Source organism: Phoxinus phoxinus, assembly GCF_949152265.1.
Source record: "Phoxinus phoxinus genome assembly, chromosome: 22".
NCBI classification, from domain to species: domain Eukaryota; kingdom Metazoa; phylum Chordata; class Actinopteri; order Cypriniformes; family Leuciscidae; genus Phoxinus; species Phoxinus phoxinus.
The window spans coordinates 27631401-27658088 of NC_136897.1; the positions used below are offsets into that span (position 1 = coordinate 27631401).

Genomic DNA, 26688 nt, shown 5'->3' on the forward strand with positions numbered 1-26688 from the left:
ACGCACACACACTAACCCTAAACCTACCCATCACACACACACACACCCGACCCCTAAACCTACACACACACACACACACACACACACACACACACTAACCCTAAACCTACCCATCACACACACACACACACCCGACCCCTAAACCTACCCAACACACACACACACACACACACACACACACACACACACACACACACACACACACTAACCCGACCCCTAAACCTACCCATCACACACGCACACACCCTACCCCTAAACCTACCCATCACACACGCACACACCCTACCCCTAAACCTACCCATTTCACACACACACACACGCACCCTACCCCTAAACCTACTCATCACACACACACACACACCCTACCCCTAAACCTACCCATCACACATGCACACACACACACACACACACACACACACACACACACACACACACACACACAAACCCTACCCCTAAACCTACCCATCACACACACACACACACACACTAACCCTACCCCTAAACCTACCCATCACACACACACACTAACCCTACCCCTAAACCTACCCATCTCACACACACACACACTAACCCGACCCCTAAACCTACCCAACACACACACACACACACACACACACACCCTACCCCTAAACCTACCCATCACACACACACACACACTAACCCTACCCCTAAACCTACCCAACACACACACACACACACACACCATACCCCTAAACCTACCCATCACACACGCACCTACCCATCACACAGACACACACACACACACACACACACTAACCCTACCCCTAAACCTACCCATCACACAAAACGTTCTGCATTTTACATTTTCAAAAAAAAAAATGTAGTATGTTTATTAACCCATAACCTCGTGGGGATCCGCTGGCTGGTCCCTCAATGTAGGAGATCTCAGGTTTCACTATCCTTGTGGACATTTGGTCCCCACAATGTACCGTAATATAAACCTGTACACTCTCTCACACACACACACACACACACACACACACACACACACACACACACACACACACACACACACACACACACACACACACACACACACACACACACACACACACACACACTTACATGCACCAGCTGTTCCTGCGTGTCGTACTCTTTGCTGCAGCGCTCCCAGTGGCAGTTGGTCTCGTACACCAGCTCCGCCTCATGCTTGCACTCGTCCAAGTCTTCCTTCAGGTCCAGTGCGCCGCCCAGGTGGTCCTGAGGAACAGCAACGTTACGGCATACACACTCTTCAGTGATCAGATTGTCAGCAAGAGAAAGAAAATGGGTCTCGTTCACTATTAATTGTGTGGAATATTCGTATTTATCAGCCTAATTCACAACACAATGTTAATGAATGTGGAATATTCTAAATGAGCGGTCGCATGCCTGATGATAGTCATTTGCATAAAACACGCCCACACCATCTCCATATAAGGGCTTTCCTGTCACTCTCAGAAAACATCTGATGCTCTCTTTTTTCTCATATCTATGCATACAATTTAATTTTAACACGTTTAGGTGTTAATTTCATGTTTTGAATCAATTTTAGAAGTAAAATGATGGATGAATCATGATTAGTTTGTGAAATAGTTTGTATGCAGATTTCACAATCCAATGTTTGACACTATCCAATTAGACGAGAGCATGTTTTGGATGATTTTTACCTTGTCATTGACCCCGTCACATTTTTTAAAAATCTAATTATGCAACATTTAAGCAAAATGTAAGAAAAAGTCACGTTTGAGCTTCGGCAAGAACCAATGAGGAACATTCTCGTGTTACGCATCACGTTTGAGCTTCTGCGAGAACCAATGAGGAACATTCTCGTGTTACGCATCACGTTTGAGCTTCTGCAATAACCAATGAGGTTCATTCTCGTGTTACGCATCACGTTTGAGCTTCTGCAATAACCAATGAGGTTCATTCTCGTGTTACGCGTCACGTTTGAGCTTCTGCAATAACCAATGAGGTTCATTCTCGTGTTACGCATCACGTTTGAGCTTCTGCAATAACCAATGAGGTTCATTTTCGTGTTACGCATCACGTTTGAGCTTCTGCAATAACCAATGAGGTTCATTCTCGTGTTACGCATCACGTTTGAGCTTCTGCAATAACCAATGAGGTTCATTTTCGTGTTACGCATCACGTTTGAGCTTCAGCAAGAACCAATGAGGAACATTCTCGTGTTACGCATCACGTTTGAGCTTCAGCAAGAACCAATGAGGAACATTCTCGTGTTACGCATCACGTTTGAGCTTCTGCAATAACCAATGAGGATCATTTTCGTGTTACGCGTCACGATTGAGCTTCAGTGAGAACCAATGAGGTTCATTCTCGTGTTACGCATCACGTTTGAGCTTCTGCAATAACCAATGAGGTTCATTTTCGTGTTACGCATCACGTTTGAGCTTCAGCAAGAACCAATGAGGTTCATTCTCGTGTTACGCGTCACGTTTGAGCTTCAGTGAGAACCAATGAGGTTCATTCTCGTGTTACGCGTCACGTTTGAGCTTCTGCAAGAACCAATGAGAATCATTCTCGTGTTACGCATCACGTTTGAGCTTCAGCAAGAACCAATGAGATTCATTCCCGTGTTACGCATCACGTTTGAGCTTCTGCGAGAACCAATGAGGTTCATTCTCGTGTTACGCATCACGTTTGAGCTTCAGCAAGAACCAATGAGATTCATTCCCGTGTTACGCATCACGTTTGAGCTTCTGCGAGAACCAATGAGGATCATTCTCGTGTTACGCGTCACGTTTGAGCTTCTGCAAGAACCAATGAGAATCATTCTCGTGTTACGCATCACGTTTGAGCTTCAGCAAGAACCAATGAGAATCATTCTCGTGTTACGCGTCACGTTTGAGCTTCTGCAAGAACCAATGAGAATCATTCTCGTGTTACGCATCACGTTTGAGCTTCTGCAAGAACCAATGAGAATCATTCTCGTGTTACGCATCACGTTTGAGCTTCAGCAAGAACCAATGAGATTCATTCCCGTGTTACGCATCACGTTTGAGCTTCAGCAAGGTTTGTTCTCGTGCGTCAAGCAGGTTCGGTTGAGCTTCAGTTTATGTTTACTCATTAATGTTTAAATGTGAATAAAAGCCTAAATTCAATCTGTTCATCATATCTCGTTCATCATTCTTCGAGTCTCTTCAGAATATTTAGACTAATCGTTCAATTCAAATGGATTAGTTTTACAATCTCTTAATGAACTTTTTGAAGCTTAAAAGTGGAAGTTACGTAGACTGTCAATGGAGAGATTTCATTACAAAGATCTTCATGTGTGTTCCTTATGGGTTTGGAAAGTCATGAGGGTGAGTAATTAATCAAATAATAAAAATTTCAGGGTGAACTAAACCTTTAATACCACGACATAAACCCAACAAAATATCAACGTCAGCTGTCGTCACTATTCCACGTCAATTTGACATATTAAACCAAACATCAGTGTCTAACATCGGACAGACAAACGCTGCTGTGCTCGATAACAGCGCTCCCTCAACGCTGATATATGATTTACTCGGCCAGAATGGTAGTATGAAGACGAAACATTAATTGTGCGCTTGTAGGGACACGTGTGTGGTGTTAAGAGCGATCGGACCGTGCTCTGCTGTGGGTAGAGGAGACGCTCACACACTCTCTCTCTCACACACACACACACACACACACACACAGCATGCTGACTGCAGCATGTTTATCTCTGCCCTGTGAGCTATCTTCATCAATTCTGCTGGCCCCAAGACGACGGCAGCCGCCTTATTCCCCATGCATCAAGAGCCAACCTGCCTCACCGCCAAGAGCAGCCGCAGATTTGTCAAAAGATGAGCAGCGCGAGAGAGAAAGAGAGAGGGAAAAAACTCTCAGGTGACAATAACGGCCGGCCAATATTTCATTAAAATGAAGTGCTCTGGCACAGTTTACACGGCGCGGCGAGTGAGCGAGCCAACGCGTGTAAAGCTCTTATCAGCTGGAGTTTTTCTCGCGCGGTGCGTGTGAAGAAGCGGGTCAGGGGACCGCGCGGCTCCCGAGGGCCTCATGGCCCGTCATTGATCAGTACGAAGCGCTTCAGAGAGAAAAATCCACAGTTTTTTCAGCATAACAGGACGAACGGGCCATTCACCGTCTGTGGTTTCTTTGCGTTTTCCGTCAAGTTCTGTTCCATAACCTTGTGAGCGGCATCATGGATGATCTCAAGCCAGATATGTGTATTTCACAGAGAGAGCAATCCCAGAATGCATTGCTTCGGCCTTAGAAAGGCAATCTAATGTGGAGTCATGAGATGCTGATTTTAAATATATTTTATATAATGAAAAAATATTGATAGAACAAAAATAGTTAGCTATTATAAATTTCATTAAAGTTTATATTAATATTTATTTTTTAGAACTATTTTTAAAACAATTTTATACTAAAATACACTGTTAACAAACATCGGATGAAATACATTTTAATATTAATATAAAATATATTTTATAATATTAATATTATATATATACATTAATATATATATTAATATTCACTTATATTATACATATATAATATATTATACAATCAAATATATTTTATATTAATGTTAAAATGAAATTTATAGCATAAAAATAAATGATGTATAAAAGGTGCCATACAAATATAATGATAATAATTAAAAAATATAAATTAATATAATACAATATATAATAAATAAATACATATTATTATAATAATATTATTATTTGTATAGCACCTTTTATACATAAAACATAATTATGTATAAGGTGTCAGAATAATAATAATAAATTAATGTAGTAAAATATATTTATTATATGATTTATTTATATTAATATTAGCACACTAATATAATAAATTCTATTTTATATTAATAGAATATAATATAATACTAAAGTTGCAGTGATTATTTAAAATACATATATTTTTATATTATATATTAATCTATTTTCTATTTTATTGTGTCAAATCAACACAACATTAGTGTGTGGATCTTCACTTGAGGACTACAAGGCGTACGTGTGTGTGGAGCTTCTGCCTATGTATCGCTTACTAATGAGGTTACATTTCATTTAAGATGTTGACTTAGAAGTGAGCACACTAGGCTGTGGTCCCTTACCGGAGAGCACGGCGACACAGGTCGCGGCCCGTCCAACTCTGTCTTGACCTTTGACCTCTTGTGGTTTAGGGGGTTTACCGTGCTGCTGACTGCAGAGTCTCCATTTGTGTTCTAAAGAAAGAAAGAAGAGAAGTCAGCATGACAGAGTCCATGTGTGCTCAGATCTGCTGTGTGTGTTTGTGTGTTTGCAATCTGCTTCTGATCAACAGCACTGCTCATGTGTGTGTGGCTCCAGCTTCTGCGGAATAATGATAATCAGGCTCTTTTCACTTATTTTTAAATCAAATGTACAATTCAATAATTATTGATGGATTAATTCCAAATTACCAGAATACTAATAGTTTATTACTATTATGGTTATAACAATACTACAATAAAATATAACACTTTCTTGAAAAATCTGTGTTATTATTAATGTATGTATTTATGTTATTATTGTTGTTTGTATACAACCATATTACATATATTATTTTATGCATGTGCTATACAGATACAACTACTACTAATACTAAAAATTATTATACATATATTACAATGAAATATAATTATAGTTTATTGTGAAATATTTTTAAAAAATTGTAACGTATTATTATTATTATTTGTATAGCAAAAATAAATGATGTATAAAAGGTGCCATGCAGTTTTAATAATAACAATAGCAATAATAATATTTATTATTTGTATTAATAGTAATATAAGTAATATTATAATAAAATATTAGTTTTTAATGTATTATTATTTGAATATTTGCCATACAAATACAATAATATAATAATAATAATTTGTATAGCACTTTTATACTTTAATATTGATAAAAATGAACTAAATAACCGAGACTGTAGTTGTGCCGGTGTGTCAGTGCTCAGGTGTGTTACCTTGCTGTCGATGTCACTGGCGGTGTGTGTGGGCAGGCTGGACAGGCTCAGTGGGATTCTGCTGGAGAACGCGGGTGACGACTGTATGAGCGGAGGAGTGTGTCCGAACGCACTGAGGCTTCGCTGCTGGGACAACAGCTGCTGATACGCCACCGGATTAATGGAGTGTGGGAACGGGAACGAAGGGCTGGAACAGAAGAGGAAGAGATGGGCATGTGCAGTGTGTGTGTAAGTGTCACGAGATGGCTGTATTAAAGCAGACCAAGGAGATATTTCAGGAGACTTTTAGTCACCTTTATTTATACAGCGCTTTTTACAATACAGTCAAAGCAGCTTCACAGTGATAACATGAAAATAACACAACAAAGTTTGTTTCTAGGAGAAAATTGCGTCGTCGTCCACCTTAAGTAAGGCAGATCAATAATATTATTGAATATTAAATGTCTCCAATTTTAATAGAACAATAAAAACAAGGAAATCCCACAAACTATCAATACTTACAAACCAGTATCAAAATCTATCAGTCTCAAGACCGAAATGTTGCTAATAACATTTCTATACTCGTTTGCAAGTGTTTATAGTGTGCGGGATTTCCTTGTTTTATTTTTCATTTGGTATTTTCTATGGTGATTTTCGATGGTGATTGCTAATTAATACAACAATCCAAACAATAAACCGGCGAATCAACGAGGAGAAACACACCACATACCCATAATGTTACCTAAAGCTTAACAGAAACTGAGGGCTTCTATACATGGAGAGCTAACGAGACTGATTAACGACACACAGCTGAACCAAATCAACTAATGAAGACGTGGTCATGGAAACTAGGAACAAAACACAGAAGGAAATCCCAAAACAAACAGACATGTTGCACTGGCTACGTTTACATCCACTTGTCAATCGAATTATCTGAAGTTCGGTAAACTCATGCGAGTAAAGCGGGTGGATGTTTTCATCTAACGGTTTTAAAGCGAATAAAAACCTGTGTGTAATGACGTCACATGCTGTTTTGCGATCAAATTGGTATATCGAATTGATTTGAGACATTTTAAGGTGTTTCCATTCATTTTCGCACTGAATCGTACAACATTCAAGCCAACATTTGCGAACAAAGTTTTGCTAGAAAAAAATCCAATTCATTATTTATTCGGCAAATAACGTTTCCATCAGCGTTTATCGCAAAAGCCGTATATCGATCAAGATAAAATCCGATGAGACCGAACGCATTTCATTTGAGTCTATATTCATGAAATTCAATCGAATTTTACTGTTTCCATAAGGCATTTTTCATTCGATATCACTTAATTCGGATAAAAACGTGTGGATGGAAACATAGTGGCTACGTTTACATCCAATTGAATTCAATCTGAATTCATTCTGATTGATGAATCCGAACGTAGTGTTTACATGATCGGGTCGATGTGCGCGTTTATATGTCACAAGCTTCAAATCGGGATAGATTTTTGACATGTGAATATACAGTTTCCTGCAGTTTGCGCATAATAACTATTCTCCTACACTGGTTCTTTATTTGTTTTAAACAGCAGACTTAATATTTATCCATTTCTTGTTATAATTTGGAGACAATGAACCGTTGTGCTCATATTTATGACGCAGTAAAAATGCCGAAAACCAGTCGTCTGAGGATGAGAATCAGAAACAAGGACTGGTGGGACATTGTCCTGCTCCACTTCACAGACGCAGTGAAAGGAGAATTATAGAAAGATGGGACACTCATTTATACAACACTTTATTTGTCCATTACGCTATTTCAAAGTCATTGCACATGCGCAGTCCTTTCAGTTTCGGTTTTCAATCCGATCAAGTGTTTGCATGTTCTCTCGATCGGATTAGAAAAGGAATAAACCCCCTTTCAATCCGATCGAAATTAATTCAGATCGAGCTCAACCGGATCGATAAAGGAGTTTACATGAAGGCTTCTCAGTCCGATTGAGCCGTCAATCCCATTACTAACGGGTTATTTGCTTGCATGTAAACGTATAGGGCCCTATTTTAACGATCTGAAACGCAAGTGTCAAAGCGCAAAGCGCAAGTAACTTTGTGGGCGGATCCCGGCGCTGTTGCTATTTTCCCGGCGGATAAACGACTCTTGCGCCCGACGCAAATCTAAAAGGGGTTGGTCTGAAGTAGCTTCATTATTCATAGGTGTGGTTTGGGCGTAACGTGAAATAAACCAATCAGAGCGTCCTCTCACATTCCCTTTAAGAGCAGGCGCGCTTGTTCCATGGCGGATCGCTATTATAACGGCGGGTTTGCCAGCGCACGCCAGGAGCAGTTCACAGCCAAAGAGACCGATGTTCTCGTCAGGGCCGTAAAACACAGAGAAGTGACATTGGGGATGATGGGAGAAACCCACCCAAATTAGCTTCTGTTAAACAGGCGTATAATTTGGGTAAATGTGTAGCCTAATCTAGATTTTTTTTTTTTAAATCTAGATAGATCTTTTTCACATCTTCACGGACACAACCTCCCTCGTGTGTTAATATTTTTCCTTGTAATAATGTATGATTTGCAAAAATGAAAACTGCTGCGTCTGTTTATAATTATTAGAGAATCAAAGTGGATGCGCGTTAACACACTACATTATGGCCAAGCACGCGCCCTTAAAATACCATATCACTAACGCGCAACGCGCCACTGTCTTTAGACTGTTTTTATCCTGATCAGTGGCGCAATTGCTTTCTAAAACTGGAAAATAGCACCATGGAAGTTTTGCGCCGGAACACGCCTCCTCTTTGCGCTGAACCGCCCCCGCGAGCGCAAGTTCATTCCCTAATTTACCGACGTGCGTCTGTGGAGGGAAAAGTCCGCTGTGCGCGGGTGCAAAATAGGAATGATACATGCGTCGGTGTTCAAAGTCAATTGCGCTGGGTGCAAGATAGGGCCCATAGCCACTGATAGCTTAAATCCGGCTAGTACCTGATTCCTCCGACAGACAGGTGTCCATAGGAGCTGCTGGCGGCCGAACTGGAGCGGGAGTTGTTGATGTACGCCACCAGAGAGTTGGGAGATGTTCGGATCATGGTCTGCAGGTCGATGCTGGCGTCCGAGAGCGGAGAGATGGATAACGCTCGCTTTCGACTCAACCTGGGCGTCAGACGAGGGCTGGGAAACCGTGACACTGTGGAGCATGCAAACACATGACATGTTAAAGCGTGCGATCAAACCTGTACTCTTTAAACACGTTTATTGTGCCATTCATTCATCAAATTATTCCAAATCTTTATTTAACTAAATTTGCTTTTAAAGATGTGACAATGTCAGAAATGCACAACATTTGGCACACATGTACACCAGGGCAGTCTGAGTGCACACACCAAATTTGAGCAATTTCCACCAATAGTTGGCGCTATAACTTAAAATAATCTTAAATTGACCCCAAAAACCCCAACTGCAACACCCATATGGCTTTATGCTGAAAGTTGGCAGCTGTTCCACATCTGTTTGGAGCTAATGATTTCTGTTATTGCAATATTGTTGATGCTCCAATGCTTATAAAGTTTCTGTACTTTGGTTAATTGGGACTAGACGGCTTATAGCACAGGAAAATGGTCTGTAGTTTTGATTCATGCATCTGAGAGCGAAGAGATGGTCAATGTAAAAATCTGTAATTTTTATTTCATCAATGCAATTTTTTATGTTAATTATGTTTTTTTTTTATTCATCAGGATTTTAAATCCATAATTCTGAATAGCATAGAAACTGTCCAGTCATTTCATCAGCAGATACTCCCAGCATGACACCAGCAATACACCAGTTCAAGTGATCAATACTTCAGTTTGATTCTCTTTCTCTCGCTCAGGAGAATCTCAGTGTCATTTCCAGTTTCATTCACTGCTGAGCTATTTTAGGAACCTCACAAGCGTGTGTGTGTGTGTGTTTGTGTGTGTGTGCGTGTGTGTGTGTGAGTGTGGAGTACGACTGCATGATCGATGCTCTCACACACCCTCTGCGACACACAGCTCCGCAGGATAGAGCCGAACCCCATCAATAAGTGCTCAAGATTGATTTCTGGCCGTGGAAAACAGAATATACTGTACTTGGATAACGTGACTTCACTGGGAAACCGGCTTCACTCCAGCATTACAAAGATAGTGAAGAAGTCACAACAAACTTTATGCAAAAAAAAATAAAAAATTGGGCATCAATCTTGGGATAATATCCTTTTCCTTCTGTATCTTTGCAAATGACTATTTTGAGCACAGTTGTCCTTTTTTGCTCTTAAAAATGATCTTAAAGTTCATTAACACATGATTGTCTAATTGATAAAAAAGAAAGTACCAATAAAATTAAGTAATATTTAAAATATTTGTAAAAAATGTTTTTTAATTATTATTAAAAATAACAATATTTAAAATATTATATAACATTGTATTTAGATTTTACATTAAATATATATATTTTTTGTTCAATATTTAAAATATTACTTTAAATATTTGTTTCCGAAATATTAAAAAAAGAATAAAAATACTTACATATATAATTATATATACATATAATACTTATAATTTAAAAATACAATATTTTATTTTATTTTAAAATAGTGTTTCTACAGCTACTTATGTTTTGGTAATATTGTATATAAAAAAATACAAAGAAGAAAAATCAATTCAAAGTATTGTGAAAATCAGTTTAAAGTGATTTATTGTGTTAAAGGCAGAATAGGAGTAGAGAAAAAATAAAGCGGTAAAAACTGTCTTAATCGCCCCCATCTCAAACTCAGCGTGACCTCATTTTGATTTGATTTGGGATAATTAATCCTTCCCAATAAATTACTGTAATTACCCAGATAACAATCAAACGATTGCAGACTTGACTTTGTTTAATGTGGGTAATTTACAGAACCGATTCTGGCTCAAAAAGAAATGTGTGTGAATAGTAAGTGTATGTTTGTGTACGTCTATGGCTCATGAGTGTCTTGGTAACATCGACTGGGATTCAGAAGACTTTCAGAGCAGTAAAACTATCATGAAATATTTCTGCGCCATTAAACCGGACACTTTATCATTAAGGTATCGATAACTTGTGTAGAGTATTAGACTAAAGACACTCTGAGCAGTTTCAGTGGAGAGTTACTGAGACAACTGCAGCTAACTCAACAGGTGCTAAGCATTAGAGTGTGTGTGTGTGTGTGTGTGTGTGTGTGTGTGTATCCAGAGACTCTGGCAACCGGACGTCCATAATGATTTCATCACGAGCAGCGCCAACACAAGCAGGATTACACAAGTCATTTATTTGTGTGTGTGTGTGTGTGTGGACTTGTTCCCTACAGACCACAGCACTAATAAATAATCCCTCAGCTTTGTTGCCGTGAGGGTCATTACTCTTAGCATGAGCTAATGGTTTGCTGTCATGTTCAGGCGTTCGTTGGAGCTCCTAACACATCTTTAGTGCTAAGAGCCGCCTCAGGACCCAAATCCAGAGAGAGCTAATGCTAAACATACAGTACAAAAGACAAAAGAAAAGCAAACATAAAACTCACAACGTCAATGTCTTACAGGAATCTTCTGGAGCTACTGATCTATGACGGAAAGCAGACGTTGGCCCGTGTACGTCCGCAGATTTAAACGCGTTCTGTGGTGGAATTCGCATGGTCTTAATGTCCTTACAAAGACGCCACGATATTATGCCTTCATCTCAGCGGAAAATAATTTATTAACATGATCTCGCTAGCTTAAAATGATGTTTTTGATGCCATGCACCATATCATGCTCTGTTTGTGTTAGCATGTAGCTAAATTCATATGAACAAATATGGCTTATTGGATGTGACAATGTCAGAACTTCACAAAATTTGGTACACATGTACACCAGGACAATCTGAGACAACACACCAAATTTCAGCAATGTCCACCAATAGGTGGCGCTATAACAAAAATAAAAAATAATAACTGTACCTGTGATCACGTTTGCCCCAAAACTGAATGTTGGTCATTTTCTCTACGTTTCCAATATGTTTGGATTGCTACTAACTGCAACAGTTTTGATTGTTACAGTAACTCTGGCTGGTCCATTGCTTATAGAGTTACTGTACCTCTGGGTGCTTTGGGTTAATCGTGACTAAACGGCATGTAGCCAAAGAAAATGTGTTTTTAAACTCTGAAGTTGTCTTTACAACTTTCTAACTGGCTTTGCTTGACTTACCATATCTCTCATTCTCTTTCTATCTGTCTTTGTAACTGACTCATGCTGTTTCCCGTCAAAGCGTGGGACACGCTCCACTGTCAGCATCCAAACACATCTGCGTAAAAGCTGTCGGGAAGCATCAGCGGCTACGGACGGGACACAGATCAAAGCCAGACGGAGTTAGCTCAGCTAAATGAGCTATTCATTCATGTTGCTTTAGCAAAGCCCGAGATCTGCGCACACACACACACACACACACACCCGATACGCCATGCTAAAGAGGGAGAGTGAACGGAGAGTGTTTGTTTTTCAACTCTGATTGTTTGAAGGAGGAGACGCAAGAGCAAATGTTTGCTCTATGGGGAGGAAGAGGCCTACTGTATATCACCATGTGTTTGTTTGAAATAACACCTCGTGTCTCTCTGGAGCATTACTCACATTAGTCTCGTCATGGTACTTTCCTCTGACTGGTTCGGAGAACAGCACAAATGTGTTAACTACAGATGAGAAAGTCAAATAAACGCTACATAATCCATCTGTTAATATAATGTGATGCTTCAGTTACAGAAATTCCAAAAGCAATAAATCAATAATTATGATAGCTTGACAAATGTCCTTTTCAAAAGCCGTAAGTAACCAGGCGTAAAGTTCAGTCCACCCACACTGAACATGAAACTGCTGCTTGACACGGCATAATAACATACATTCAGAACATATCTGTTGTTTAATGTATAGATAATGAGGAGCCAATGAGATGTCACAGTGGGCGGAGCTAGTCAACTAAATGCCCTGTTGCTAATCACCTGTGACCTGAAGGGTTAAAGGTCCCGTTTTTCCTGTGTTTTTTTGGTTCCAAGCTTTGATTGTGTGTACAGTGTGCAATATAACACGTTTTCATGTTTCGCGTGTAAAAAAAACAGTATTTTTCACAAAATGTACTTATCTGTACACCGCTGTTTTCACTGTCCTAAAAACGGGCTGATGACTTCCTTGTTCTATGAAGTCCCTCCTTCAGAAATACGTAACGAGTTCTGATAGTGCCAGCGGTTCCTGTGTTGTGATTGGACAGCAGATTAGCGCACGTTGCCCGGGAAAGGTCACGCCTCTTACCGTAACGTGGAGACGCATGCGCTCAGTGTTTATTGTAAACATGGCCAAACAAAGGTGATTTGACTCCGGGATGAAAATAACAGCGTCTCGACGACATGGCGACACACACTCTACAAACGCAACTCTTCCTCTTCTCTGTAGGAGCGCAACAAGACCACACCCCCTTTTTATGTGTATTCCTGTGTGCGGAGGTTAGTCAAAAAACTGTTCAAGTGACGTCATTAAAGCAGGAAGTAGAGGATGTAGTCCGAACCGGCCGTTCGCTGTCGGCTTTGAAAGGGGACTTCTGTTAAATCAAATATCTCGCTTGGCATTGAACTTTGAGCTTTATAATTTTACAGGTATTATTTTTGCTCTAACAGCAACATTACACACTAGCTAAAGTTAAAAAAATGGGATCACGAAGAACAGGACCTTTAAGGCGTAAAACTCAGTTTATCTTGATGAACTTTACTAACAGCTAATTTGACTAAACGAGCAGTTATGGATCATCTGGATCGCTCCGGTGTCCTGACCTAGGAAGCGCTGGATGACAGAACGGAGAAAGAACGTAAACATCACCAGTGTGTGAAGCTTCCCGCCAGTGTTTAGAGTGCGGATGCTGGACGCGAGGGAGTTTATTTATTTTACTGTCTGCTGGTGTAAGAATCCAAGAGAAATGGGTGTTTATAAAGTCCTTTGAAGCCACACGTAAGTATTACCCTGGATTTAAATGTGAAACAAATATTATGTTTAGCACAGTTATGACTGTAACTCACCGTCGACCGGGGTGAAGTATTCGGGCAGATGAGCGGCCCCGGCTCCCTGCATCAGTAACTCCCCGTACGGGTTCCTGTGGCCCGTCATCAGGTGGTAGTAGTCGGCCGGGGTGGCGCCGGGCGGCGGGGGGGGCAGACCGAACAATCCTCGTTCCTTCAGGTGCTCGTGAGCCACTGCCAGAGAGAACAGAGAGTTCAAATATTCACGGAAACAGGATTTTATTGAAAAAAATCTTCATGATTATCACAACTATGAGCTCATTAGCATACGACCTGCCCACATTTGTATTACATCATGATGAAAAAACAGTGTTAATTCGCTTTTATTTTTATATTTTCAGTTTTAATTTGACAGTTTTTGTAATTTTGCATGTTTTTTTGTAATTTTTATTATTTTTTGTTTTTAAAAAAAATATTATATTTTGCTTTTTAGATTTAGTAATTTTAGAACCTCAATATAAACGCATCATTTAGTTGCTAAGACAACATTTCATTTTCATTTACATACACTTTGCATCTAATATTTATATTTTCAACTTAATTTCAATTAACGAAAATGTTTTTTAATAGCTTTAGTTAAGGATATTGTGCATTATTGTCCTCAGTATTACTTTTTTTTTTTATTACTTTTTTCCATTAATTTTTTCGATAGGGATTTATAAGCATTATAAGCCATGAACGAAGCCAATCAGCTACGAGGTGAATCACAACACTACAAACTTTGATTTAAAATCAGACAAAAATACAAAAGATAAAGACTTAACAGCTTTAGTGAGGGATAGAGCTACAATCCAGTATTGTGAACAGCATAATCCAATTAAAAACAATGGAGAAATATACAAATACTCATTTAAAAATGTTGATTATATATATAAAAATATATATGTTTATTGCAAAATATGCAAGATATATATTGAGGCATACAGGTTTGTGGGCTGGCGGCTTCAACAGAAGCAAATACCATCGATTAACCTATAGCTGAACAGTAAAGCTGTCTTTAAAGGTTTATAAGTTTCCCAATGGAGAAAAAGAATGGACTTTTTACTTCCGGAGCCCGACTGTTGCACTGTATAGTGGTTAGCCAATCAGAACAGAATTAAATTTGCATATGAATATACGGTGGAAAATTAAGATGCAATAAACCTTAGCTAACATTATAAGTAAAGCTTTACTAGCTCTACAGACGGGAGGTCAAGGGATCTACAGTAAGACGAGAGTTGACATCTGCACGTAGTAAACTTTTTTTAAAAGTGTCAGCACCAATCAGAGAGTGAGTTTAACATGTTTAATGCTATAGATTAGGACAGAAATATGGTGTGGAAACGCAGACGTGAATGCTGGTCAATGCATTAAGTTTTTGAAATTTGTATGTTTAATTATGCAAATTAGGCATTATCTCATTAAATATGCGCAATTTTGCATATATTTTCTGTAGATAGATCTGAACATATGATAAAGCCAGGTGCAAAATTCTTTTTTCATTTTGATAACACACAAGATGAAAGAAGATGTTCAGAGGGATTTCAGGATATATGCTTTCATTACGAAATCTAAATTTACTGTCCACAGCCTTGAAAAAAACGATTTTCGTCATATTTTTTTGATTAAAATGTCCCATAAATCAGGCCAGGAATGATTTATTAACAAATCCCTCAGAAACATATCTTCAGAATACTGCTAAGTGTAAAACTGGAAAGTTTGCAGTACATCGGCTGAGATGTGTCACTGGAGAATGACAAAAAACTCATTTTGAGAAAAAGGCATTTAAAGATTTGTAATGTAAAAAATCATACTTTTTTTAGTGGAAACAACTATTTACTGACACAATATCTTATCAAATCATTAGCAACAACAATACAAACCACCTAAATCACATCAAAACTTATAAACACAACATTTATGGCCTTTAACTGAGCAGAAAAACAGTCAAAAACACACATCTATATGTCAGAGCGCGTCACGTGATGCATCTGGACGAATCACGTTGTCAGAAATTGACATCAGCCAATGAGATTTCGCTTTTAGGGTTAAATGCCCATTATACTTTCACGATTGGTTGCTGATTAAAAGGAAATGACCATATTTGGACAGCATTGTAAAGGAGAGAGAGCGCTTTCTAACGGTGTGTGAGATTAACGGAAGCAGACCGAGATCGCGGAGCAGTGCGTTGATTTATAACGCCAACTTTTGTTGAATTTCGGAGAAATCTACAGACGCAAATAGACAAAGTGCAGTAAAATAAAGACATACATGTGTATTTTGGACTTTTTTTCACCACAAGTCTGAAAGAAGACATGTTATTGAAGACAAATATCCCAAAATCTCAAAATTGACCAGTGAAAAAAACCCGATGTTTTTGCCTGCCGTGTCTCGCCTTAATATAGAAATAAAGCTCTGCCAATGAACACAATCAAAAAAGTGTATTGGATTCTATTGCAAAGCCTTTATTGTCTATATATTCCAAGTTGAAAAATAAATACGGCTTTAAAGCAGGAGCCAACACTATGAGGTCTGAGTGCTGGGCCGAAACGGGTCTGGAAACCATTCAAGGCCACATCTACCCGTCCACACTCGCTTCGGCTCAAATAGCCCCATTTCTCTTTCCCGCCGCTCTTTTATGCCTTTATCGCTGTTGGGATCTCCTGCGTGCTGCTTATTTAAGTTTAAAGGTGCAAACACATTACTGCTGACAGACCGTGAAGCGTGATTTATATGTCACTCGATCGGCTCGCCGCGACCTGTAATTGTAATTCCGCTCTGAAGAAAGAGCTCTGTCGTCGGGTCCGGCCCAACATTGGGGAATTCTGCCTTGTCGTTTTTCTCGTATTAATTTCCAGAACGTCCCCCGAAGGGCGAATCGCAGGACGGGGGAAACTTTCACATGTTTGACAATTTGCATGAGCCCAAAACCAAATATACACACATTCCTCCTCAGACGTGATTGTGAGCAGAATTCAAAACTGGTCATAATTAAAACTGAAGTTTGGAAACGCTGAGTTGAGGCTCATATAACACAGATCTGACTAACTACACCAAACCTGCATGTGGAGGAGGATTGCTGAGTGTTTGTGTTGATCTGCAGCCAGAATTGGGGTGTAACAACTCAAATTATTATAGGAATGATTAAAAACATGATAATGAATACAGTCAGGCCGTCATTATCACAAAATAAACCCTCTTGGGCTTCGTGTTGCACTGTGTAGATTTATTTTGTGATACTATTCAAAGTTTTGGGGTTGTTTTTGAAGGAAGTCTGTTCTGCTCACGGAAAAGGATGCGTTTATTTGATCAAAAATACAGGAAAAAATTAATATATTATTTTAATTTAAAATGTCTGCTTTCTATGTGAATATATCGTAAAATGTAATTTATTCCTGTGATCAAAGCTGAATTTTCAGCATCATTACTCCAGTCTTCAGTGTCACATGATCTTCAGAAATCAGTATAATATGATGATTTGCTGCTCTGATTATTATCAGTGTTGAAAACAGCTTCACATTTTTGGGTAACACTTTATTTTACAGTGTCCTTGTTACTTATGTTACATGTACTTACAATAGTATTAACAGTAAATGATGCATAATTACATGCAACTAACCCTCAACCAAACCCTAATCCTATAGTAAGTACATGCACTTAATTAATATTACTCAGTACTTAAATATATTAATTGCACTGTAACAATGACACCGTAAAATAAAGTGTAACCAATTTTTGTTTTTAAGGATGAATAAAATAAAAAAAGTATTTTTTTTTAAATAGTAACATTATTAACATCTTTACTGTCACTTTTGATCACTTTAATACAACTGACCCTAAACCTTTAATATATAAATCCCAAATAAATAAATGAAAATTGCACATGAAAAAATAAAAGGGTAATTCCACCATTTAAATGTATGAAGTTGAAGTTTGAGTGCGCGTCCGGCTCACCGTCAGCAGGGCTCAGTCCTCGGGCCGCTGAGATCATGGACAGTGTGGGACTGGCGTGTGCTGAGCGCAGGTAATGCTCCATGTGCGGAGACACGTATGAGTGAGGAGGCAGGAAGGACTCGCCGGCGCCCCCTGGAGACAGTCGGATCAGAGAGATGTCGGAGAGCACCGGGCTGCCCGCTAGCCCTGGAGGCCTGGAGAGAGAAACACTGCGTTTAAAGGGACCGTTAACAGCAAAGATAATCACTGTTTCTCTGCACTTTTCCTCAGATGATGCTCAAAAGAAACTCCTCGTCTGTAGTGCAAAGTGTTTGTGGGCAATAGAGTTACACAATTTGGGGAAAAAAATAATTGCGATTTTCTGATACAATATTGTCATTATGATTTAATATCAAGCGCTCTCTTTTTTTTAATAGACATGAAAATGCACATTCTGAACCTAAATGGTTGTAATGCAAGAATGCTTTGGAATATAGATGTCAGATTGGTCTTGTTTTTAAGAAGACATTTGGCAGATTTTTGTAGAAGTGAAATAAATTAAGAGAGTTAAACAGAAAAATAGTTATAGAAGTTTGAGTTTATGAAAATGTACAACGTAAAGAATTTAATTATTCATATTTTATATAAAATATATATTTTCAAAACCTGGTGGACTCTAAAACTGAAAAAAAAAAATCAAAGGCAAAAATCTGAACAAGTTGTGTGTCAAATGTTAGGTTGATATCTCAGAAAATGAGCGTTCAGTGAGATGTAGTTTGGGCGCAGTACCACACTTCTCCACTAGTGGACATTACTGCCCATATAAGGGCGCCTCCATCTCCATATGTTGTTTGAGTCTGAACCATTATTTTTTACAATTTTCATACAATTTATGAAGTATACATCATATTCAGAAGTAGTGTTGGAAGTTTGGCAGATTTAGAAATGAACTCAACCTCTAAGAAACACAGAAGATCACGTATGTGCATTATAGCTCACTGCACATCACTAATGCTGAATCTATTATTATTTTCTTTATATTTAAAACATTTTCAGAGCTTTTTTTTCTAAAAGAATTGAACGGATGCTATCTTTTGAACTCTTGGCATGAAAACAAACTGAGGTTTCTATCATTCTTTCATGATTTTTCATGTTCATCACTATTTCAAAATAAAGGTTTTGAACTCGCCTCAGGAGTATGAACATATTCTTGTTGCAAATTGATAAATTACGGCTCCTCTGTAATGTATTTTAAAAATCAGTCACCAAAAAATGAAAACTAGAGATTGTAAGCTTTCAAATGATATATAGTTTGTCAAGATTAGTTTAGGTTTAGTATAGGATATTACTGTTTTAAATATGTAATGGCCGTGGCGATGCCAATATGAGGGGTTAATAAATTGCAGGTTTGCTTGTTTGTGGGGCTGCACAATTCGGTCAAAATGTTGTGATTATCTATCAATATAATAAAATAATATTAATACTAATAAATACTATTATTATTACTGTAATAGTTTAATTGTATAGTATGTGTATGTAAATGTAACTGTGTATATACACTGTAAAAACAAAAAATGTCACAGTACAACATATTTCAAGTTGACTCAAATTTTATATATGAAATATTTCAAAACTAAAAATTTTAAGTAGCAGCGTGAACACTTACTTTTTTAAGTTTAAACAAACTATAATTTTCTTTTACAGTGCATGAGGTCGAAATTGAGTGGGACTTTTCAACAAAACTCGTGTCCCACGGCTTTATTGTCCCGTCTGGGAATCATCAGCAAGTCTCGAGAGAAATGTGGCTGACGAATAAAACAAGAAAAATGATCCGTAACTGCAGCGCAGACGTTTGCTTGATGGAGGGATGGAAACGAGGGGAAATGAAAGGGCGGCCGTAGATTGAGAGCGGTCTGGTTTGTGTTAGAGAGTTTGGCGGTTCTCCCATCACACCTCAGACGAGCTCACGCTCCAATGCCTCTCCGAGCCCAGCGCCAAACCTCACAGATATTAGTTATGGCAAACTTTCATAACCATGAAACCCATGAACGAGGGACTCGTGTCAAACATTGAATCATTTGATCAGTGTGTCTAAAATGTTGTCAAGGTGCTTGACAGGGACAAACAAATAAAGAGGCGCTGAGTGAATACAGTCGGGGGGTTTTCAGCAAGCGCCTGTGAATGATCTCGAAGGTTCACGGTTCTCCAGCGAATGTTTGCCGACTCGGGCTGGACGGTTAATCTGAAGAAAACCAGAATCGTGATGTGGCGATTGGAAACGTTTTAAAGCACAACATGTGCCAATCATCTTCCCAAACGTGTAATGAGAAGTGCGTATCAACAGAAGATGAGCTTTAAGGGTTTCAAAATGAAGAAAATAAGCCTCAAATTGGAATTTTTGAGTTAATTTTACAAAAATGAGTTATCTTATAAATATTTATTGACATATTTCTAGTTATGTTTCTTGTTCTGTTTTTAGTATTTTTCTTTTATTTATTAAGTAACAAAAATAACAGCATAAATATTAGTATTGTAATTTTACATTTGTGATGTAAAAATATTTTTTCTATTTTTTACAGTAAAAATGTATTACATTAGTAGTATCTCTTATTTTGTTTTTATTTAGTAATTTTATATTTTTATTTAGTAATAATCATAATTATACTGTGATTTTACAGTTGTAATGTTAAACATATTTTGTTATTCTGTTTTTTTCTTACATATTTTTTTAGTATTATTTCTTTAGTTGAATTTTTTTTTATTAAGTAATAATAACAATATCATACATATTAGTATTGTAATTGCACAGTTGTAATGTACATTTATATTTTTATATTTTACATTATTTTTCTTAAATATAAATTTTTACTGTGAAATATTTCTAGTAATATGTCCTGTTATTAGTCATTTTCATGATTTTATACTATAGTATACACTACACTGTAATAAATTATTGTTGAACTTAAAAAGTAAGTTACCTGGTTGTTCATTGAAATCAACAATATGACTAAATACACTGAAGGACATCGATTTAATAAATGGAAATTCAAATTTTTATGTTATCTGATCCACATTAATTACTGTATCTAAGTTGATTTGACAAAATAAAAAAAGTAGTTTTTTTTAAATATTGAAAATATAATTTTTTACAGTGTTACAAAATGAATTTCAGATCAGAAATGTTAATTTTGAGACGTTTGATTACAGACTTTGCACTTATTCTCTATTTAATCTCATTGGTGTCTATAGGAGAAACTTATGAGGTATTTTTCTTTTTAAACCGGATTAAATCTCTCCATCTGGCAATATCTGATTAGCGAATTACTGATGTTTTCCACCCAGTTTAATGACATGAAAATAAAAACGGCTAAACATGAGAAATTATGGTTTTAATTGTTTCTCCATGATGCAAACGAAGCGGTTCGACTACAGTGAGATCATCTCATTTACATATTGTGAGCATAATAAAAGTCGTTCTTCTCAAGGCTGAAAAAAGCAAAAACAACGAGTGTGTATTTCACACACATGCATAGTTAATAGCGGCCTCTCTCTTTGGAGATCAGATGGACTGTATGTAAAACATTCTCGGTTTCAAACAAGAGCGCACACAGCCGGGCGGCACTTAAATAAGTAATGTAATATTCAGATTTAAAATGCTTAGCCTGTGGAGTGATTCTCATGTTCGTACCAAGAACAACACTGAAGCGCGCGGCCTAGTCCGCACCAGGGGATTGTGGGACGTCGCAAGCTGCCTCTTCCACACCTAAACCCTCCTAAAGAGACAGACGCTCTCCGAGTCGGGGCTCAGGGCTCCCAGAATGCATCGGGGCAACGCCCGTGATGGACGATCAAGCCAGAATCCAGTAAATCTCAGCGGCCAGACGCGGCGGGATCCAACGGGACACTCGAAGCCCTTGGCTGATCCCTAAATCAGTCATACGATCGTGATCAGGAGGGATTTGATCACTAATGTAAATACTGTGACAGGAGCAGATAATTTATATGTATTATAGCATTATATAAAGTATTTTTTATATATCAGTTATATAAGTTTTAAATAGTTTTTTTTATAAAAGTTTAAATAATAATAAATATGCATTTATTATAATAATTTATTTAGCATCTATATATATATTATTTTCATGATTTGTCATCAAAACTCTTTATATTTTGTCAAATCAACTTAGATAATTAATGTGGTTCAGATAACATAATATTTTGAGTGTATGTTAATTAAACCATTCTTCTTCATTGTATTAACTCAAATTTTGTATTTCAACGAACTCAACATTTTAAGGCAACCAGGTAACTTACTTTTTACGTTAAACCAACAATAACTTTTTACAGTGTACTTATTTGCTCAAATGTATTAAAATAATAAAAGAGAATAACAATTTTTTTTTGGTTTTAATGTATTTTTTAATCATACATTTGATCAGATATTTATATATATATTTATATACTGTAAATTAGTATATATATATATATATATATATATATATATATATATAATTCAGATAAAATGTATGATTAAAAAAATAATATACACAGACACACACATTTGTTTATTGAAAATAAATAAATTTTTTCAGAATTTAAAATAATAGGCTAATAAAAAGTTTGTAATAAATAAAAACTTTCCACAAAATCTAAATATTAAGAAAATTATTTTATGTTTTTTTTTTAAATATATTTCTATTAATAACAAATAATAATAGTTTAAAATAAATATTGCACTTTTAATTTTTTATTTAATACTTATTTTGTATTTTATTTTGATTGAAATACTTGACAAATGTAATTCTGACAACACTACAGTAAATAAACTAAATAAAAGTGCCCTAAATAAGGAATAGTGAGTGATATGGACTGGCACCCGATCCATTTAGGGGTGTGACGTATTCACTTTTTTTTTCGGTTGTGATTTGATTAGCACCTTTGAATAAAACTGTAAGCAAATATGTGTAATCTTCCTGTCATAACAGTGAGAAAGCGTAATCACAGCACATAAATACACACTCATTTCCTCCATTAATCTGCCGTAACATTGTCCTAAATAATAAAAAGCTCCCTGGAGTGGAGTGCATCATTGGCCCGCTGTGGATCGCTGACCGCTGCCTATTGTTCAGCGGCGAGAGCAGTGTGAGACTCCCGTGACGAGGGCATTGTGTCTGCTGAACAGCAGATGGGCAGAGCACCTGTCTCCAGTGTGTGCCAGGCGTCAGGTGCCCACGTGTTGGCATTATCTGGGCACTTTAGGTGATGGAGACGTGTTTGCTTTAAACCACATTCACATGCGCCGCAGGAGTCCGGAGGAATCACAGATACACACACACTAGAACATCTCAAACGCTTCTGCAGATTCCTGTGATCAGGATCATGACGTCTCGTGTGCGCTCGGATCTGCTCAGGTTGAAAAGTCTGCAATTACACTCAAATTATAAAATGATCTGTGTTGCTCCACATTCTGTTCATAGATCTATACTCTTGCTGTATGACAACATATTGACTCATCCTGTATATATGTGTGTGTGTGTGTGTGTGTGTGATTGTGTTTGTGTGAGTGTATGTGTGTGTGTGTGTGAGTGAGTAAGTGAGAGAGGAAGTGAGTGAGAGAGGGAGAGAGAGAAAGAGAGAGAAAGAGAAAGTGTATATGTGTGTGTGTGATTGTGTTTGTGTGAGTGTATGTGTGTGTGAGTGTATGTGTGTGTGTGTGTGTGAGTGTGTGAGTGAGTGAGAGAGGGAGAGAAAGTGTATATGTGTGTGTGTGTGTGTGTGTGTGTGTGTGTTTGTGTGAGTGTGTGTGTGTGTGTGTGTGTGTGTGAGTGAGTGAGTGAGGGAGAGAGAGAGAGAGAGAAAGTGTATATGTGTGTGTATGCGTGTGTGTATGTGTTTGTTTGTGTGTGTATGACAGTGTGTCTGTGTGTGTGTGTGTGTGGGTGTATGTGTTTGTGTGAGTGTATGTGTGACTTTGTGTGTGTGTGTTTGTGCGTGTTTGTGTGTGAGTGAGTGTATGTGTTTGTGTGAGTGTGTGTGTGTGTTTATGTGTGTATGTGTGTGTGTGTGTGTTTGTGTGAGTGTGTGTGTGAGTATGTGATTGTGTGTGTGTGTGTGTGTGTGTGTGTGTGAGAGAGTGAATGTGTTTGTGTGAGTGTGTGTGTTTGTGTGAGCGCGCGTGAGTGTGTGTGTTTGTGTGAGTGTGTGTGTGTGTGTGTGTGAGCGCGCGTGAGTGTGTGTGTTTGTGTGTGTGTGTGTGTGTGTGCGGTGCTGGTGATGAATTGCTCTATGACAGGAACTCGTCTCTACCTGGGGGCTGATACTCTGATTTAGATAAATCACATTTCTGCCTTAGAGCCATAGAGCGCACACACACTCCTGTAGTAAACACACACACACACACACACACACACACACACACACACACACACACACACACACACACACACACACACACACACACACACACACACACACACACACACACACACACACACACACACACACACACACACACACACACACACACACACGGACAGTGCCCAAACTCTTACAGAACAAACAATACTTTCTCCTCACAGATACACAAGCAGAGGACACCGACCTACATATAAAGCTGCTCTATATGAGTGAAGTTTCATGTCACATGCAGAAAACACCAGACTTCAGATTCTGGAATATCTAAGCAGACGTGACATTCAGAGACGGGACAATCTGAAATCAGACATGATTCGAGCTGACTATACAGTGCAGGTGTGCTCAGGTTTATTTGCTAAGTGTCTAACTCTCTTTTAAAGGTTCAATAACACCAAGATTATGAAAGCCAGCATATTTCTTCCTCAGTGCTCCTCGCACCAGTCTGAGAATCTGTAAACAACTTTCTTTCTGGCGGCTCCTTACGGCCCAACTTCACGTCTACAAGCTTTCAGTCGATCAGCACAGACAACAGCTTCAACTCGTCCTTCAGTTTGTAGGAAAAAAAAGGGTATTAAGTTAGAAATGTCAGAGTTTAAAAGCATTTAAAACCCTGTGAAATCTGGTTTATTTTTTCATTTTTTCCCCAAATAATTTTTTTTCATATTAAACTATTAATTCAATTCTAATAATAAAAAAGAATGTCTAATCAATAGTTAACAATTTAATAAAAATGTAGTGATTTCTGATCATTACCCTTTAAAAGTAATGTTAACACTTTAGTTGAGGGTTCAATTCTCACTAACTAGTTGCTCATTAGCATGCATATTACAATTGGCTGTTTATTAAAGCACATATTAATGCCTTATTCTGCATGATCATATTATATATCTATTAATCCTATAATACATAAACTTAACCACTACCTTACTATTAATAAGCATTAATTAGGAGTTTATTGAGGCAAAAGTCAGAGTTAATAGATAGTTAATAGTGAGAATTCATTATTCTGTCACAGAACTTTAAGTGCATAACTGTAAACATGTTTCCTGATGGTTTTTCTGCTAAAGACACATTATTTTCTGTGTTAATCTACACTAAACACCAGACGTGAAATATTCCCTATTTCCCTCAAAGCAAAAACGTTTATTTTTCAGCAGCACGGGAGCGGTGGAAGTGTCTTTCTCCAGGCCTGTCGTCTCGCTGGATGTTTCCTGACACTCGGCTGGACGGGAAGAGACGCTGACAAGTGGGAGGATCGTTGGGAAGTTCGTTCCTCCGCCTGGGAGAATTCCCACGGCGCTCCCGTCCGCTACACAGATGAATCGCACCGTCCGTTGTCATTGCAGCCAGCTCCGGGGAAAAAAGCTAGCTTTTCTCCACCTCGCTTTGTCAAACAGAGGAAAAAAAAAGAAGAACGAAAGCAAGATATCCATAGGGGAAGCTTCCTACTGCCGCTCCGCTGACAGCTCTGACAAAATAACCAGCACCCTCATTATTTTATATGCAAACAATGATAAAACGAACTGTATGGAGATGTCATGTTAGACAATCAGCTCGGAGACCCTTGACATGCCGCCCGGCGACTGTAACAAAGTGTCTCGGCTTGCCACGGGCGACACCGCGCTTAATTTGCTGCACAATGTCCCTGTAATTAGATGAATTTGGCTCAGGCAGAGGAAAAGACAGCCAGATCAAGGTCTTGATGAATTAGGGGTCCACTGTCAAGATCAAATCACATTAATCAAGGCGAGCGAGTGTTGAGACAGCTAGTCTCCCCCCAACGCGGCTCTATGTGTGATGAATAGGCTAGCTGCTAGCGGCCCGACCGAATGTATCACCATCAAAATCTGTGAATTTAAATGTAACAGCGCTACTTCGAGAATTCTATCGATTTATTCTGCTCTTTTAAGATAAACCTTCCTTCGAGCCTCAAGACCCCGTTTCAAAAAAGACGAGGAGGGGAGGAAAAAAAAACTCCAAGGTGTTGTATTTAAGGAAAAACAACAAAGTGTAACTTCAAAAACTAGCGCGGCCCACTTTATGTTCTGATTCTACAATACCGCCGCCTGGAAAATTGGAAAATTCACGTGGGACGCATGAAGCTCTGAAGGTCTAGAGGTTAACCTACATTACTGCAGCGGCTCGACACACCTGAACTAGTGCATGCTGGGAAAAACAAGACCTCTGGGCTGGACGGCTGTAGAAATAAAGTACGGAAGATTTCTGTTTGGGGAGCCTAAACTAAAACTCTTGTTAAAAATCACAGATCTCTGGAATATCTCAACTAGACAGCAAAGAGACCAAATGCTAAAGTCTCTCGATACTTAGATGTGTCTCCTTCCTTTCAGACGAGA

General features: G+C 38.2%; 1 protein-coding gene across 2 annotated transcripts in view; it reads right to left on the reverse strand.

The window, feature by feature from the left end:
- The window catches only part of gli2b (GLI family zinc finger 2b), a 107916-nt gene that overhangs the window by 12588 nt on the left and 68640 nt on the right, over positions 1-26688 (reverse strand). For both annotated transcript variants that reach the window (XM_079597809.1, XM_079597808.1), the window contains exons 4-9: positions 17942-18135; positions 14009-14182; positions 8935-9136; positions 5992-6178; positions 5117-5227; positions 1087-1221 (exon numbers count right to left, since the gene is read on the reverse strand). In XM_079597809.1, coding sequence (XP_079453935.1) covers positions 1087-1221; positions 5117-5227; positions 5992-6178; positions 8935-9136; positions 14009-14182; positions 17942-18135 — 1003 coding nt within the window. The remainder of the gene's footprint in view (positions 1-1086; positions 1222-5116; positions 5228-5991; positions 6179-8934; positions 9137-14008; positions 14183-17941; positions 18136-26688) is intronic.